Here is an 18,705-nt window from a genome sequence, read left to right as displayed (position 1 = left end):
AGCGAAAACGTTTGTTTTTTGAATTCACCAATCACGACAGGCGATTCAGACATTTAAACTGGCGTTTATCCGTTGACCGTCTTCACCTGATCAGATGATAGTTGACTCTGCTTGTGGAAAGACGAAATACTCACGAAGCTTGTGTGTGAATAACAGCGCTTCATCTTTGGGGACAATTTTATTGTGCTTGGAAGGAAACGAATTTGTTGGATTTTTGGTAAGATGAAATATAAAATGTTTTTTTTTTTCGAGTCAGCTATGAAGTTATGAACACAACTGCAGTAATCAACATTGTATTTGGTTGCGTTTCATAACTGTTCATATATATATTTATACGTTTTTATGTTAAAGCTTATGGAAAGCATAACTTGCATAATATATATTTATTCACTTGGTATTATGTAGTTTTTAAACATTAAACGGCACTTCATAGTGCTTCACGTGCTCTATAGCCAGACTCTGTAACTTTGCTGTTATTTGTCCTTTTTCTCCTGCAGAGTGATCGTGGCTGCAGTAGTAATGTCTCATTTTGGGTTTGAGAATGACATCCACAACGTCCTCCGTCTGGACATGCCTATCACAAATGCCCCGATGGCGAGGTGGCAGAGAAAAGCCAGCACATCCAGCTCCACCAACACGAACTCCCTCTCGCCGAACAAGAGTGTCAACAGATCAGTGAGCCTTTCCAAAACCCCCAGTAAAACACCAGGTAAGTGTCACATGGGTCCTGCTCACTGTAGAGCCGGAGTGTCTTCAGTGTTACATATCTGATGTCTCCCAACAGGAAAGAACGGCAAAACCCAAAACACCCCCTCAAAGGCAGGAGGAGATCGATTCATCCCAACAAGGAATAACAAACAGTTGGATGTAGCAAGTTTTCTTATTTCCAAAGAGAACGAGCCAGTGGAAGAAACCGCATCCTCTACAGCAGTAAGTTACTTAATAATAATAATAGTAGTTGTTGTTGTAATAATAACTTGTAGTAGTAATTGTTTTTAAACTTTTCAAAACTTGTTTTTATAATAAATTTATAGTAGACGTAACTTTTTATAAGAATAATTTTAAGAGTCTGATGATGATGATGATACAATTATGAATCTCTCTTTTATTATCGTTATTACTATCAATCCATATGCCAGTTTCTAGATGTTTTCTGACTTTATAAATTATTGTCCTGCCAGCCAAATCAGAAAGCTTGGTCTGTGACACTAAATGGATATGACATTGATGAAGCAAAGATCCTACATTTAGGAGGAAAACCACTGAATGCCCCTGAAGGTATGTATGGTGTTTGTTGTTTTTATTTTAATTTACTGTTTTTCAGCATCATGTCTTTGTGCTTGAGTCCGGCCTGAGGACTTTGTCCACATCACAGGTAATGTTGTCTTTACCTGTGACAGAGGAAAAAACCCTCTGGTCTGACAGATCCAGCCTTGATAACACACTCTAAACCTTACTCTTTCGCTCCTCATCTACATGTACTCTTCCTCCTCTCCTTCTCAGATTGTTTCCATCTATTGTTCATATCATCATTCAGTCACCTGTGCCACTTGTGCACTCTGAACTGGCTCATAATTTGTACAGTTGGTTTGATCACATCATTAGAAACAAGTGTGAACAATTTTGAATCGTTGTGTGTAAACGATGACAACTGTGCTTTAGTTGTGTTTAACTTTTGCTGATTGTGTTTAGCATTTTGCAGCACAAATCCATCACAGTGTGATAAGTGTTTAAGTGAATGAGAATGTGTTTTAGGGCTGTCAAAATGGCTGAAAAACTAAATTCGAATTTTGTACTTAAATATTATCAATATTCGAGTTTAATATGCATAATTTCAGTTAGGGGGAAGAAAAGCATTTGGCTTCTCTCCTGAGGCCACAATAGGGCGCATCAAGCAAAACATAAGATAACATGACTATCTGTGAAAAAAGTGCATAATGTTTATAATCTAATTATAACCAAGTTGCTTAAACAACTATAAACAAAATGACATCATGTATGTATGCATAGTATAATACAAAGGGCTAAAAGCCAATCACACAGAGTATATTTTTCATTTAAAAACATGCATTTAATTTACATGGATTTCTAAACATGCCTCTCTTTTGTGCGAGACGCGAGTGCAACAGTGATTGTTGAAAATGCGAAATATGAGAATGCACGAAATATGCATTCTGTGTAAACGGCTTGGTTTCAGTTTTGACGTAAACAAGATCTTCTCTGCGTTGATATTCTCTTTTCACGCAATATTTGTAATTTAACATTGCAGCAGCGCCGCATCTAGTGGCTTCAACTGGATAGGCTAACAAAAACATTATAATGCAATGACACTTACATCGTTATCGCATCTCGTGCGCCACTGATAAGGCTGCCTCCTTAACGCACATTTAAAATTCGAATGCATCGTTTTTGCATTCGAATGTGGATTTTTATTTTAAATTTGACGAATATTCGAAATTCGAATTTTTTTTACCACCCTAATGTGTTTAGAGTTTTGCGAAAAGAGTGCATGAGATTTGCAAATAGAGCCTAACTGCCTGAACGCATTTAAGGTTTAGCAGAAAGAGTGCTTTATTCGACAAATTGGTTTAAGCTAGTGAGAATTTGGGTCAGAGATTGGGGTTTAGTGTTTTAGCAATTCAGAAAAACAGGTTTTTTTTTTTTTTTGGCTTCTTGATTTAACAAGTTTAATTTTGCCTGGTAAAGTTCTTCCACAAACGGGTCTCTTGAGTTAACCAAACAATATCTCCCACAGGTTATCAGAATAATTTAAAGGTTCTCTACAGTCAGGTGCCCACACCGGTCTCTATCAAGAAGAGCCGGTACATTTCCTCGGTTCCAGAGCGGATTCTAGATGCCCCTGATATCAAAAATGATTTCTGTGAGCTGATAATTTTTCATAAAAACAGATTTGAAGATTATTTCTATATGAGACTAATGTCAATTTCTGTTCAGATCTGAACCTGATGGATTGGGGAAGGCAGAACCTGTTGGCAGTTGGCCTTGCCGACCATGTGTATTTGTGGGATGCTGCTGCAGGGGACATAGTTTTATTAAAGAAAATGGAGGATGATAATGAGTTCATCTGCTCTGTCTCTTGGAGCAAAGATGGCAATTTCTTGGCCATTGGGACCAGTGATTGTAAAGTTGAGGTAAGTGGTTACATTTTCTCATACTGTGGTTCATTTATTTTTTTATTTTTTTGATTATTTTTATTATTTTTTTTGTTCTTGGACAAAGCCTTCCATTGTCCAAGACAATATTCAAAGGCATGCCAAAATGTAATGCTGTAATAACACATCTGCTTGTTTTCAGAACTTCACTCTTCAAACTCACAAATAGCCCTTTCTATCCAATGTATTATTTTAGAGCATCAAGATCTAATTGAATTGCCCTCTTGCTGAATTTCATGCCATTTTCTTGCAGCTCTGGGATGTTCAGTACCAAAAACGTCTCCGCAGCATGGATGGCCATTCGGCAAGGGTTGGTTGCTTGAGTTGGAATGATCACGTTTTGTCTAGGTAAGACCAGCACCTTGTGCTCTGCAGATTATATGCATTTGAGTGTTTTAACACCTTTTGTTTGTTCTCCTTAGTGGCTCCAGGTCTGGTTTGATTCATCAGCATGATGTCCGGGTAGCAGACCACCACATCTTCACCTTTGGTGGACACACTCAGGAAGTCTGTGGCCTTACCTGGTCCCCAGATGGGAAATATTTAGCTAGTGGTGGTAATGACAACATGGTGTACATTTGGCCAATGACAACTGGCTCAGAGTATCAAGCCATCCATGCTCTTAGTGAACACCAGGGAGCAGTCAAGGTGATTTTGAATTTGGCAAGATGTCTTCAGTTTCACCACTGGTCTTCCATTTGTGGTTTTAGTTCACCTTTTTGTCCTTTTTTTTTTTTTTTTTTTTTTGCTTCGCACACTTAAGGCTTTGGCATGGTGCCCTTGGCAGCCTAGCATCCTTGCGTCAGGAGGGGGCACCAGTGACCGTCACATTCGCATCTGGAATGCCAACAGCGGCTCTTGTATCAGTGCCCTAGATACTTGTTCACAGGTGGGCTCACTCACTGTTGGCTTGTGTGTTATAGTACACGTGACATCAGTAATTTGACAACTAAATGATCATTTCCTTTCAGGTATCATCTCTTGTTTTTGCACCGAACTACAAAGAGTTGGTGTCTGGTCACGGTTTTGCTCATGACAAGGTTATCATTTGGAAATACCCCTCACTCACTAAAGTTGCAGAGCTTGAAGGCAAGTTTGAGATCGTTGTGCTTCATAAAGTTTTGTGTGGTCACCCTTCCTTCAGTTGAATATTACAAGCACAATAAATTGAGAAATAAAATTAATTCCTCTCCTTTCCCAATCATCTGTCTCAGGACACGAAGACAGAGTCCTCAACTTGGCATTGTGGATTATTGTGATGTTTTTATCAGCCGTTTGAACTCTCATTCTGACAGCAACCATTCACTGAAGAGGTTTCATTGGTGAGCAAGTGAGGCTAAACTCATCTGTTCCGATGAAGAAACATCTCATCTACATCTTGAATGGCCTGAGGGTGAGTGAGTTTTCAGCAAATTTTCATTTTTGTGGGAAGTAATCCTTTAAATCACACAATTTAAAGGAGTTAACACTAACCAGTTGGATAGCAGTCATGTACTTTTTCCACCACAGATATTTCTGGAAGCGCGGCCCTGCAGCAGCCAGACCGTAGTAGGTGTACATGATGACATGGACACACGTGTTCACCATAGCATGAAAAGAACCCATGCCACCCGCTGTCAATTTGAACATGAAAATAAGCTGATAAATTGAGCAATTGAAACTGAACGTCTTTACACTAGTAAACACATTAACCTTCTTATTAACCTAAAAATCATTTATAGGAACAAATAAATGTCACCTAATTTCACAGTCTCCTAAAATCTCAGGCTTTTTTATGATACAATCTGGGTCTTGAAGCAAAACCAGTTAATAACTACTGAAACCAGTGACTGTTAGACATAACATGACATAGGCTCACCAGGAGTAAGAGTAACACCCCACCACCAGGTCCAGGGCAAGATGGAATGATGAAAGATATGCAGGAATGTCACCTGACTGTGCTTCTTTCTCAACACAAAAAACACCTGGATCACAGACACAGTTCTTGTTAACTCAGGAAACAAATCATCTTGTAGTTATTGAGGAAGCTACTGTAGTATAGTACTGTACAGTAGTATATTGTGCCTATGCGCTTTAAAAATGCACATTATCCTATTTCTATTACAGCACTGCAATACACAAATTTACAGCATGAAAATCATAGCATGAAGGCATAACAAATTATTCTTACCGTATCTAGAAGTTCAATATATTTGGAAAAATAGAACAACCAGGCAACCCGAACCATCTGAGGATACAAGGAGAAACACAATTAGTCACAATATACACTAGTGTTCAGAAGTTTAGGGTCGGTAAGATTTTTTAAAAAATGTTTTTGAAATATGTCTCTCTTATGCTCTGCAAGTCAGCATTTATTTGATCAAAAATACCCTAAAACCAGTAATGCTGTGAAATATTCGTACAATTTAAAATATATTTTTTATTTATTTAAATATATTTAAACATTTAATTTTCAGCAGCTATTATTCCAGTCTTCAGTGTCACATGATCCGAAATCATTCTAAAGCCAAGTTCACACTACAGGATTTTAAGCCCGATTTGCAAGTCAACAACGTCGCCTGTGATCAGGGGGGAAATCGGCAAGTGATCAGCACTCAGCAATCTTTATGTATGAACTACTCAACAATGCATCAAAGAGGCTCACGGACTAATATATCTGGACTGGCGGACTCGACATCACGTGGTGTCAGGTGTCGCGACGAGCTACAGCCAATGAGAGGCATGGGTTGAGGTCACCGGAAGAAAAACAGCAGCAGAAACATGGCTTTAAGAAAAGTTTGGACACAAGAAATGGAGCGAAAGTTTTCAGAACAGATCATCACGCAAACAGCTTGCAGCACTAATTTCTCCCCAACGTACATTTTCAAATAAACAACTCCTCATCACTTGTTATTTTGTGTCATTCCCATTCAACCTCTCGCATGTGTTTTCGTGACAAAAAGTGATTCAACGTGACTAATAAACACACGACTACGGCAATATACGGTTTATCTAAGTTCTTATTATTATAATTTTAATTTAAATAAAGTATATTTATAATGCAATGCCTTTATCACTGCTTAAATACTATGAAATATGTTGCGTGCCTTATTCTGTGTAAGAAGCCACATCATCTCACAGAAGGATTTATTTCAAACACTCGACTGACATTATGAAGTGAGTTTGGAGTAAAAATATGTTATTAAATGTGGTATTTTCACATGCTTTCAGATGGAGCAGCATTTACTTCACAGAGCCGTAGTTCACTGAGGCCGTAGTTCACTGAGAAGCTATGCAAACAGCTGTCATTATCGCGAACAATTTCTTCGATTTCATAATCGCGCAATAAAATCGTCTGCGATTTTTTTGCGTAACTTGTCAGTGAACTACGGCTATGTGTAGTAAATTCTGCTCCATCTGAAAGCACGTGATGATGATTTACTGCTGATTACAGAACCGGCTTTACTAACAAAATGCGCATGACAATCGCATTCGATTAATCGTGTTAAATAATCCGAATAATCCTATTATTATCAATGTTGAAAACAGTTTTGCTACTTAATATTTTCTGAGATTCACAGAAGAACGTGAAATAAACTTACTCTGAGAGCTTGAGGACTGCTGGAGGGGTCACAGAGGTCACATCTCCAAGTGTATGTTGTTGCCCAGCCAGACATCAGGAACTGCGTCAGGCAGATCAAAAAATTACATGGAAGTACAACAATATGGTAACATGGTCTTTTAAAATTGCCATTATTTACTCGCACATGTCTTTCAAACCTTTGACTTTCTTCTGTGGAACACAAAAGACATTTGTCAGAATGTTCACACTGATCATCTTCATATACTGAAAGTTAAAGGTGACCATAGGCTGTCCAGCTTCAAAAATGACAAAAGGCACCATAAAAGTATTATAAAAACGGTCTGTACGACTCAAGCTATGTTGTCCGTCAAGTCATCACAAAAGTCTACTTTTACGGTGACTATTTGTCATTTTTGGAGCTTGGAAGCTATGGTGACCATTCACTTTCATTATATGGAAGAGAGCAGTGTGAAGATTCTGCTAAATATCTCCTTCTGTGGTCAACAGAAGAATTACTATAAGGGTTATGTAATGAATGAGGGTGAGCACATTTTCACTTTTGAATCAACTGTATCTTTAATCCTCTAGTGGGTTTCCTCAAAAACATCAGTTCTGGTAAAGGTATGAGGTGCAATACCTTAAATTACTCTCTCAAACACACGTTCAAATAAATGAAAGATTATCCTACCTCATAAACAATGTAGGCGTTGAAGGCCACCATTGAGAAATTATAGACAATCATAGTTGTTTTGAGGCAGAAAGGTTTCCGATTGGCCATGCACCGTGGTCCCACATATAAAACGAAGATAACGTATCCCAGCAAGATGACTGTCATCTGAATAGGACTCTGCATCAGCGGATAATCCCGCACTCTGGCATCTGTGCAAATTACACATCAGCAACTCATCGGCCACATGAAACAAGCCTGTATTACATCCTTCTACAATAGAGTTTGCATTACCAGTGACCAAACTGTAGTGCTGTATACAATAAATGAGTGAAGTTACGACAAATCTTAAAGCTTAAATAGTTTTTTTATGTGCATAATAATTTAAATACGCCAGAGATATTGGTGGCATTTGTTCATCTAAAAAGCATGATGCAATAAACTCTTACCAGTTCTTTTCAGAAGGTAGTCATAGAACCTCAAGATGTTTGAAAGCACCTCTTGGAACATCTTGTCTTTATTTCTTCCGACAACCAATAAACTGGAGGACATGAATAAATGTGTTAAAACAAACTGAGCAGACAATAACACTCCACCTAGAAAAGGCTGGTCAGAGTAAAAAATGCCATTATCAGGAGGACAGTCAGAGTCAACAATGACAGCCCAGCCAAAGCAAACAGGAAACAGCTGGCCAAGTGAACCTGAGTGGTACATGATGTTACCAAAGCTGAACTACTGCTATTACACTCTCCGAAATAAACTGGTACAAAAGCGGTCACTGAGGTGGTACCTCTTAGATCTAAATAAGATACAAAAATCTACCTTTTGAAAGGATGCTGACCCAGTGACAGTTTTTGTACCACTTTTTCTGAGTGTACTACAATTTGTGTGTGGTTGGCATATGATGGTTGTTTTTAATCAGAAATTATAACCTAACTCTTGATATGGATGTATAAGAGAGAATAGTCCTGTAACTGGTCCATTTTGCCTTTACTAACTCATTTTAAATGGTCATGCAGTGATTTTTGCCTGTGCATAAATGTTGTCAAACTATATGAAACAGGACAGTGTGCTGGTTTCAGATACAGTTGCTGAAAACCAAAACATTCACCACCACCTTGTTTTGCTCTCTGTCAATGTTGAGAGAAGACTGAATGAACAGACTGTTTCTATACACTATAAAAAAATAAAGGTTACAAAAGGTGGCTGATTTCAGTGATCAGTTCTAAAAAGAACCAGAAGAGAGTGAAGAACATTTTAAACATCTAAAGGACCTTTTTTCTCTATAAAGAAACTTCTTTGCAATGGAAAGGTTCAATGGATGTTAAAGGCATATCATGGAACTGCATGTGCAAGTAAAGATCCTTTATTTTTATGAGTGTACACTCCTCAAAACACACATGGGATCCAACGGGGCAAACAGAACAGGACTGTAAAGGCTTAATGTCATTCTCCACAGCTGTTTGTATGTGGGTTGATGTTCGGCAGTAAAACAATGGACTATGCACACTAAACCGACCCTTCATTGCTTATCTGCCTATATACACATCTAATGCATCACCACCTGTGTCATCAGAAGATAACAGAACCACCATAAAAGCACAAGAAGAGGGAGACACACAATAGTTGTGCAAAAATCTTCCAAAATATGAGACAACTGTTGCTGTTCTCTGAAAGTTCAAGCTCATAGAATCATACAAATTTGCTTATAAGTGTTCTTAAAATCTTCAATATGGTATGAGCTCTGAATTCATACAAAATGATGACTAAAAAATCAAACAAAACACTCTAAACTCATTCAATGTGGTAAAGATAAAGCTCGATGTCATCTGTACTACCTGGTCTCCAATGAATGACTAATAGTGCAACAGTGCAAAGCCAGTCAAACTGGTGAGGTGGAGAAACGGAGATATTTATCCTGCCATAGAATCAGATTAACTCACTAGACGGGAACTGCTAATGACAACCATCATAAAAATAAATTACAGTCGATCATAAACAGAAAAAAAGAATCATAATCAGAAAGGACACAAAAAACGAAATCCTAAGCTGAATAGATCTAGTGTCTCATCACATTTCCCAGTCAGGAGAAAACGGACAAACTACTCCAACAAATAACTCATAAGGACGCAGTGAGGGATTCCCATTCATAATACAGCTTATTAAAAATACAAAAGTATATTTTGAGCTTACCTGTTGTCTTTCTGTTGATACGGTCACCACAGCCAAAAATAAATAAATAAATATATAAAAACAAACTAAAATAATACTGCCCCACAGGGGCAAATCAATGGTTGGGAGACCCAGGAAAGCAGTGGAAACGGTCTCTGAACTTTGGTTCTTCCCAGTGTCTTTATCCTTTCTTTCAGCGGCTTTCAATCACAGTTTTCACCAGTGACAGAATAAGGATGACTGTATTCCAGTGGGAGTTTCGCCAAGGCAGTGACAGGCCGCGCTCCCTGCCCAATATAAACCTGAGCAGCAGCTCATTCTAAAGAGACAACACCCGCCTGGTTTCAGGATTACAACCTGCATTCAGCTGATAGGAAACGCCCTCTAAACTCAATCATTGGCTTTTGAGATTGAGGCTGGTCGGTGATTGGCTCCGACACTGGTTAGGTTTTTATTATGCATTGGAAGTAGGCGAGAATGGAGCGGTGACTGTTCAACAATGAAAAGTCTTTTGTTTCCCTTGGGTTGCAACTATGGGCCTATCCAGTGAGAGTAAGACCAATACGCAAAGACTGGAAACAATGGAAAAATAGGTGATAAAATAATAATAATAATGATTTTAAAAATACACACAATACACAATTAACAATTATCCTAGGTTCATCATTATTTGGATATAAAGCAAATAAATAAAATAAATCATAATGTGTAGCGTAGCTGTTAAGCAGATTAGGGTTGTTTCAGTATTATTTATGTATTATAGTATTTATTAATCTTTTGAGTTGGCTTTTATTTTTAAATATTTAATTTTCATTGAAATTTTAGTTCAAATTGTAGTAATTTTGTTATGTTTTTGCATTTTTTTTATTAGTTTTATATTTCTGTGTAGCTTCATTTTTATTTTAGTAGCCTACTTCAACTGAAACTTTCAAATATTATTTTTTTCCCCATTGGGTTTTCATTGAATAATTTTATTTATTTCTATTATGAAACAAAATCTAATTTGAATTAACAATAACAACACTAAAGCTGATTTTTTCTTTTCTTTTTTCTTACATTATAGTCACTCTTTTCTACGAAAAAAGATCTCTAGTATATATTAAATCGGTTTACTTTCATGTGTCAAGATAGAACACTTATGGATAATCTGAGCCTCTATTCCAACTTCTAGCTAGATATGCTGTATCACAATGAAATGCGTTTTAAATCATAACTGCGACATTACAGACATATCAAACATGTGTAAGTCAGTGAGCCCTCTGACCTTGAGACACCATGTGGCACTTGTTCTATACAGGGACACTACCAGTCAGTTTCACTAGATTCCCGTAGCACTGGTCTGACCAGTTCCTCAGACGTTGAGGACAGGGCGTGGGATCCGTCAAACTGACGCACACTTGTAGCAGTCCAGGAGGACGTGAAGAATGACAAAAATCCTGACATGAGTGGGGAATCTCTGTGCTCGAGCCATTTTCTCACAAAAAGCAGTTTGTTAACTGACACACTGAGGGCCATGACACAACCCACTAAAAAAAGTTTGATTTAGTAAATCACATTTCACGTCTATAAAAATACATATTCTAACCGGTTAATCTCATCATTTATCATTTATGACTAAAATACACTGTTCTACAGCAAAAGCTCTCTATTGGTTAGCAGGTAGTTTCCAATATGACATATTCCACCAAGAAGTCCTGATATGGTTATGAAGAGTTTTGTGAAATTCCTGTGGTTGGGGACAGAGCCTTTTCAGATCAAGAGATGAGAAAAGACAGTACAGATAAACATCCATTTACATACCTTAACACCTCTCTGGGCATGTATAGAGACCTTTCCCAAACTATCCATAATAATAATAATAATACATAATACTTAGTTTAAATAAGATAAAGAGGTAAGTATATATATTTTACTTTTATTAGTCCCAACTCACTGTGCATGTCTAAAGGATATTGGATACAAAAAGCTAAAGGATAAAGGAAAAGCTAAAGGTCTAAAGGATATTGGTACAAAAAGCTAGTTTCAGCAATATTAACAATTAAAAAAAATTAAAAATAAATTGTAAATTTCTTTTTAAATAAAAAAAAAATAATAATAAGTTGGAGAATTTGATTAAACAAAAATGAATGAATGAATGAAAGAATCAATAAATCATCAATATTTTTGTAAATATTGTTAAAGTCTTTAAATTTTAAACGTAAATTTCTGCTAAAATTGAAATTGGTCACTTTTTATGAGTAGGATAAGCATTAGCTTCAAAGCTAATAGACATGAATCAAAAAAGCCACAAATCTCCAATTTTGATTTCACTGGGTCACAGGCTCATTCAACAGAAAAAGCATTTTACTTGGAGGACATACAACTACTGTAACTACAAGGTGATGTGCCAAAAAAAAGAAAAAAGTAATTAAATTAAATAAAAACATCAGCAGATAGCAGCCAGTTTGATTCAGTTATTAATAACCGCAGCTTTTAAGGGGCACATTTTTGACAGGCAACATCCCAGCATCCCATGTTCTAACCATTTTTATATAATCCAACATATATAACTATATTATTAAGATATATGCAACTTTACTTTTTTATGCCACACACTACTATTTAAAAGCTTGGGGTCGGTAAGATTTTTAAATGTTTTTGAGTCTCTTATGTTCAACAAGCCTGCATTTATTTGATTAAAAAAAATTATAATTTGAAATAACCTTCTACTTTAACATATTTTAAAATGTAATTTATTCTTGTGATGGCAAACCTGAACATCATTACTCCAGTCTTCAGTGTCACGTGATCCTTCAGAAATCACCCTAATATGCTGATTTGCTGCCTAAGAAAGGTTTTTTTTTTCAGGATATTCTGAAGAACAGCATTTATTTGAAATAGAAAACTTTTGTAACATTATAAATGTGTTAACTGACACTTTTTACCAATTTAATGCATCCTTGCTAAATAAAACTATGAATTACTTAAAAATATATATATCACTGACCCCCAACTTTTGAACGGTAGTGTGTTTTTCTTCTGACAGTTGTTCATAAAAGCTGCATATGTGTACAGAATTCAGAAGAATCATTAAGTTACAGGCCTGCCCAGGTGTGATTTTTTTTTTGTTGATTAGCCTATGTTATTAGTCACACTCCCTCGTGTTACATTCCTTACTGTTATCATCACTCTATTCTTCACACCTCACACCTGAGGATCATATGTAAACCTTTCCTTTACTACACTTCAAGCCAACACCTGACTGACCGAGATAAACGTGACTATGACGTTTTGCTATCAGCTGATGACCTCTGACCTTAACTACTCTTTCCTATCACTTCCCTTCAATTCCCAGAACTATTTATGTTTCAGCTGCAATAACCCAGCCCCTATGGACCACATCACATCAGAAGACCAGTCACAGCAGGTATGGTTATACCTTTGACTCAGGTAGACACCAAATGTTTACATAATTATGTAGTAGATGTATTGATAAATTACTACCACCCTATAGACACTCAAAATAGGTCAATTTTGTACTTTTAGCCAATTATGCGTGTTAGAAGAACAGTCCTCAACACACCTAATACAAAGGACAACAACACATCAAACTAAGGCAATTTTCAAATTGTAGGTCAAGCTGAACAGCTATAGTGACCTGGGAGAGTCTGAGAGCACAATTGGTCATGCGTGATTCAATTTAAACAATCAGCTGTTTCTCATTTCTCTCATTACTCTATTCAATAAACCTTTGCTTCTCGTTCCTGCCCTTGTGACCAAAAAATGAATTAATGTACCGTAATTTCGAATTTTGCTAAAATGGATGCATTTTTGGGACTCGAACTGATGACTAGACCTGAGCGGATGCTATCCAGAACTGTTATGAATTGCTGGTGAGACATTCTGAAACAGTGCTGATCTGCTGAGGGTCTGCATTCATATGCTAATACAGACGCATCAGCAGATTCTGAAAAGAAATGATGCTGGATTCCATTTAGTGTCAGTCTGGTTCAAAAGAAGACAGAGAGAAGTCCTTTAAATTGTTTTAGCTAACAGTCTGTCGAACGAGAGGGAATAGCCACTATCAAATGTAGTGAAACTGGCCTGTCGCTTTCGATTGGTGGTTTTAGGTTGTTGATGGTCACACATCAGCGTTACATCTTTTGATTATTTTGAAATAATTTCATACATAGACACTTGCAGTTCATTCAAATTTAAGGAGCTCAGTAAACACCTCTCAAATACTCCTTCACAGAAAATACATTTGGATAATAAATAACAGGGCATATCACAAACAGGTTAGATGCAGCGGCAACAATACTACAGCGAGAATCAAAGTTATGCCTTCTTTCTTTGCGTGAACATTTGGGCGGCGTTATGCAAATCTTTTTTTTTCAATTTTTTTTTTTTTCAAATTGCGTGTTAGAACGAGCCGTTTTAGGTAGGCGTGGCTGACTCTTAACTTTTATAAAGAATATCTCTTTGGATTTGAGACTTTAGTCTTTGCAACTTTACAGATCTTCTTTATGCACCAAGAGCTTGTAACACTCCAAAGAGAAAAGAAAAATTGAAATCGCATCATATGACCCCTTTAAATATTTGTTAAAAACGGATAACTAGGATATTTTATTACTCCCTTCTATTAAATACTTTTTAAATTAACTTTTCTTAAATACTATTATTTTTATTTGTGTATTTATTTATTTTGTGCACGTATCTGACATAACGTCTCAGTGGACTACAGTGGTTTTAGATTTTTTTTAGAAATCTAAAATTAAATACACTAAATATAGCAACCATTCAAACGTTTTGGGAGAGTAAGATTTTTCTTTTTTTGTTTTTGTTTTTGAAAGTAGTCTCTTGTTCACCAAGGCTGCATTAATTATATTTAAAAAATGCAGTAAATACAGTACTATTTTGAATTATTATAAATTACAGTAATATTTTTTTTATTCTGAATTATTACAATTTAAAATAACTGGTTTATATTTTAATACATTTTAAAATTGAATTTATTCCTGTGATGGCAAACCTGAATTTTCAGCAGTCATTAATCCATTTCTCCATTACTCCATTGTTACATGATCCTTCAGAAACCATTCTAATATGCCTAATAAATTAATGTTGTCTAAAAAACCCTCATGCAATTTACAGATTCTACTGCACGGCCTCAATTTTACAACACTTCACTTTATCTAAAATCTTTTATCTTCCTTTTTTTATCAGTTTTTGGGCATTTTTTTGACACTGATGTTGTTGGATGCACAACCAAATTAAAAAATATCACAACCAAAATGTGATAAAAATATCACCAATTGAAACTTCAGTAATACAACACCATGAATGAATAAGGAATTTAGTCAGGAGAGCAAAAAGGATGTCTGATGACAACAGCCACAGAGAGCAGACAGATCTCGAGCCACACCTAACTCATTTATGCAACGTCATACTGTGGATCCCAAAGAGATTATGTCACCTACTCCATCACGGATGCTATTTAGGGCAGATGGTATGTGATTAGCACACAGGGAACATCTTCTGCTTCTTAGAACAACTAATTAAAGCATTATTATGATTTCTCATCATTATCAAACTAAAAGGTAGTTCTGTTACTAGAACCAACACATATATTTTGCAGTCCAGATGTTGTCAAGTCAAATCATTTAATATTAGAGAAGGCTAAAAGTTTGGACAGTGGTAGCTAAGAGAAAATACTATGCATTATGCAGTTTAATAGTTTGGGCCATTGCAAATACACATGTGCTGACAAACAACTATAATGAAAGCTGGTAGACCATCTTTAAGTAGTCAAGCCTGTTTGTGGAACATGGGTCGCTGCTTAGACCAGCTAGAAACCAACCACCATGTTCCAGAACACAGACACCAGCCTAAGCTGGATTTTCCAGAAGGGACGACATTTAATCATATCTGTTAGTTTCGACAGCAAATTTCTTCATACATTTTTCACCACTGCAAAAGACATACCAACATTTGCTGAATCTAATAGACACTGAACTGAAGCGATTGAACACTCAATGATTTAAAAATGCAGGTCTTCAGTTTTACACCGGTTAGCTCTTTAGTCACTTAAAAACCTATTCAAATCCATTAGCAATGCCACAATATCCAAAGTTATACAATACACTACAAAAGACAACATAATTAATAGTGCACCAAGTCACATGGTAATGTCAAGAAGCCTGTTACACTTTTTTTGTTTGTGTTTTTTAGTTGTCGTTGTTGTAAGAACACTATTCTGAACTCTGAGAGAGATAATATGAACATGAAAAAAATAAAACGAAAGTTTTAAATGAATGAATAGACAAAAAAAAATGTGTAAAGTGCAACGTGGGTTACAGATATGTTCATTAATCATAGTTCGCCATCTTCCACGGCAAAACCCATTAAATAATGTACTGCTTTGCTGATACAGTACTGTAAAGCCACAAATGTCATCTTACAGAATAAATCACGAATAAGTTTACAACAGATCAACTAAATTCCCACCTGATCAATCGTACGTCATGACGCAGGAAACGCTCAGGATATCCGGAAGGTCAGGCTTTTTTGTATCTGTTTTGAGACGTTTCTTTTAATTTATTATGTCACTTAGTTTGTATCAGGACATCTATAAAGAGAAATCTCAGCTGAGAGCCACACAACATGATTTACACTCCCTTAAGTAGCGTTATTGAAAGCAATGTACGTCTCATATGACTTTGATGAACTTAATGGGATCCGTGTGCTGCCTGCTACTCCTGCATTGTCTAGAAATTGACCACCAGTAGGCGTCGTTGTACTACACTACAAAAGTAAATTTTCCACCAATAGGGTACACACTAAGTTAAAAAAAAAAAAAAACTATTATTGAATAAAAAGATTGTTTGTTTTCGTTTGTAAATAGTAAGAGAAAAGTGAGCCATCCAATGAGGTCATACTACTTTGTATAAGAGCTCTATGAGGTATAAAATATATTTATAATGAAATAAAATTTACATATAAACATAACTTAAGTAGCAAAAATGTATAGAATTAAAAACCTGACTAGGGTAACATACAGAAATATCGAAGTTTCAAACCACCAAACAGAAATGGTAATTTTTGAATTATCTCTTATGTTCACCAATTTAATTGTGAAATATTATATAATATAAAATACATGTTTTCTTTACATTTCTTTACATCAATACATTCTTTTTCAGGTTTCTTTAATCAAAAATAATCTTTTGTAAGATTATAAATGCCTTTACTGTCACTTTTTTCATTTTTCATAACCCCAAATTTTTGAACGGTAGTGTAGTCATAGTTAAGGTTAATATTATTAAATAATACATAACTTGTCTTTTGAACACAGATTAACCTTTCAGTTATATTCTACTATCATTATATAGTTGGTCCTTACCTCATCTTATTATGGTGTGTTAATTTATTGTTTTAATTTGTTTACTGTTTTGGAATCTTATTGTTTTTTCGTTTTGTTTTTTTTGGTCCATGACAATAAACATAAGTTCCAAAATTGTAAATGTGTCAGACTTAGGGCCTCATTTTGTTAATGACGCTGAATACTCAAACCTGTTCTAACTCTCAAAAGCATTGTTGCTAGACTTCACACAATCTCATTGTCTCTGGCAGTTTCCGCCTCCCCGAGAAGCAGCCTTGCAGACCTGTGATCTGGATATAGAGCAGGTAGCTCACCTCTCTGTTAATTGAGTTCACAGCTGGTAGCTTTGCCTCAGCAGACTTCTCACCCAGAAGGGTACAAAGGACATCCTCTTCCCCGGCAGGTAAGAGTGGCTCATCAATAGCACAGACTTAAATAGATGTCGCAATTACGTGCCTTAGGTCCAGTGGGCTAATTATTGTCGGGGGCCGTAAGCTCTTTAGTGATGGCAGCCCACACTGTTCATTTATCCCTCTGCATCCTCGTCAGATAGCAGAGTGTCTAAAGGGGCGGCTGCGCTGCAATGTTTCTGCAACGTTCATTTAATGCAGAGCATCATCTCCTACACGTTCTCATTGAGAGCTTTCAATGCTCGTTTCCTCCATGACTGTGATATTGTTTGCAGATGTGGGCTGTTAATGATTCTGCCTGCTGTGAAATATTTTCATGCTATATTTTATGCTGCTGACAGTTTATTTAGATAAATACATACACAAAAAATATACACTACTCAAAAAAAAAAAAATTAAGAGAACACTTAATCATCACAGTATAATACCAAGTCAATTAAACTTCAGGGATATAAAGCATACGTGATTGTTTTAAATCAGTTTCACTTGCTTTGGTACAAATGAAAGTGACAACAGGTGCACTGGAGTTGCTCTTTCTTTATCCTTCCTGACTGATTTGTCTTTAGTTTTGTGTTTTGGTAGGGTCTTTCTCACTACTTGCACAAGTATGTGAGAAACAAGATGGCACATCCATACATGCCATCAGAGGAGCATGGTAGAGATACCAAGAGACGGGCCGTTACACGAGGAGAGCTAGACAGGGCTGTAGAAGACTCAGCAACATGACCAGTATCTGCTTCTTTCTGCAAGGAGGAACTGTAGGAGCACTGCCAGAGCCCTACAAAATGACCTCCAAAAGGCTACTGGTGTGCATGTTTCTGACCAAACAGTCAAAAACAGACTCCCTGAGGGTGGCAAGAGAGCTGGACGTCCTGTAGTGGGACATGCACTCACGGCCTCACACTGTACAGCTCGACTGGCATTGGCCATTGGTGCCAAGCTCTCTTCACGAATGAGAGCAGGTTCACACTGAGCATGTGACAGATGTGAAAAAGTCTGGAGAGGCCGTGGGGAACGTTGGACCTGCAACATCATCCAACATGAATGTTTTGGCAGTGGATCAGTGACGGTCTGGGGAGGAATATCCTTTGAGGGTCGCACAGACCTCCATGTACTTGCCAATAGTACCCTTACTGCTATTACTGTAGGTATCAACATAAAATCCTCAGAGCCATTGTCACACCTTATGCTGGTGCAGTGGGCCCTGGGTTTGTCCTGGTGCATGACAATACCTGGCCTCATGTGGCCAGAGTATGTAGCAGCTTCTGGATGACAAAGGCATTGATGCCATTGACTGGCCCTCATGTTCTCCAGACCTGAATCCAATTGAGAACCTCTGTATCGGAGCATCCAAAGCCACC

The 18,705-nt window shown here is 36.8% G+C and overlaps 2 protein-coding genes across 3 annotated transcripts; one reads left to right on the top strand and one right to left on the bottom strand.

Moving 5' to 3' along the window:
• Positions 1–69: 69 nt before the first annotated feature.
• Positions 70–4,507, top strand: LOC107677877 (cell division cycle protein 20 homolog). The gene is made up of 12 exons (XM_016472943.1): positions 70–217; positions 498–709; positions 785–930; positions 1,182–1,278; positions 2,756–2,881; positions 2,956–3,152; positions 3,427–3,521; positions 3,596–3,821; positions 3,937–4,062; positions 4,145–4,262; positions 4,388–4,413; positions 4,487–4,507. The coding sequence occupies exons 2-12, from the start codon at positions 520–522 to the stop codon at positions 4,505–4,507; spliced, it is 1,368 nt and encodes a 455-aa protein (XP_016328429.1). The 5' UTR covers positions 70–217; positions 498–519.
• A 61-nt stretch (positions 4,508–4,568) lies between these two features.
• LOC107677562 (elongation of very long chain fatty acids protein 1-like) lies at positions 4,569–16,325 on the bottom strand. 2 transcript variants are annotated; one of them, XM_016472505.1, is made up of 7 exons: positions 9,596–9,906; positions 7,852–7,943; positions 7,424–7,614; positions 6,755–6,835; positions 5,344–5,400; positions 5,032–5,137; positions 4,569–4,786 (listed from the first exon to the last, which is right to left on the bottom strand). In XM_016472505.1, the coding sequence occupies exons 2-7, from the start codon at positions 7,910–7,912 to the stop codon at positions 4,590–4,592; spliced, it is 693 nt and encodes a 230-aa protein (XP_016327991.1). In that variant the 5' UTR covers positions 7,913–7,943; positions 9,596–9,906; the 3' UTR covers positions 4,569–4,589. The 2 variants fall into 2 exon arrangements, with proteins under 2 accessions (XP_016327991.1, XP_016327983.1); XM_016472497.1 differs by lacking the exon at positions 9,596–9,906 and adding an exon at positions 16,061–16,325 and having other exon boundaries at positions 4,571–4,786.
• Positions 16,326–18,705: the final 2,380 nt, after the last annotated feature.

The sequence above is a fragment of the Sinocyclocheilus anshuiensis genome, unplaced genomic scaffold (assembly GCF_001515605.1).
Source record: "Sinocyclocheilus anshuiensis isolate Anshui unplaced genomic scaffold, SAMN03320099.WGS_v1.1 scaffold1299, whole genome shotgun sequence".
NCBI classification, from domain to species: Eukaryota; Metazoa; Chordata; class Actinopteri; order Cypriniformes; family Cyprinidae; genus Sinocyclocheilus; species Sinocyclocheilus anshuiensis.
This window is presented reverse-complemented; position numbering and strand designations above follow the sequence as displayed.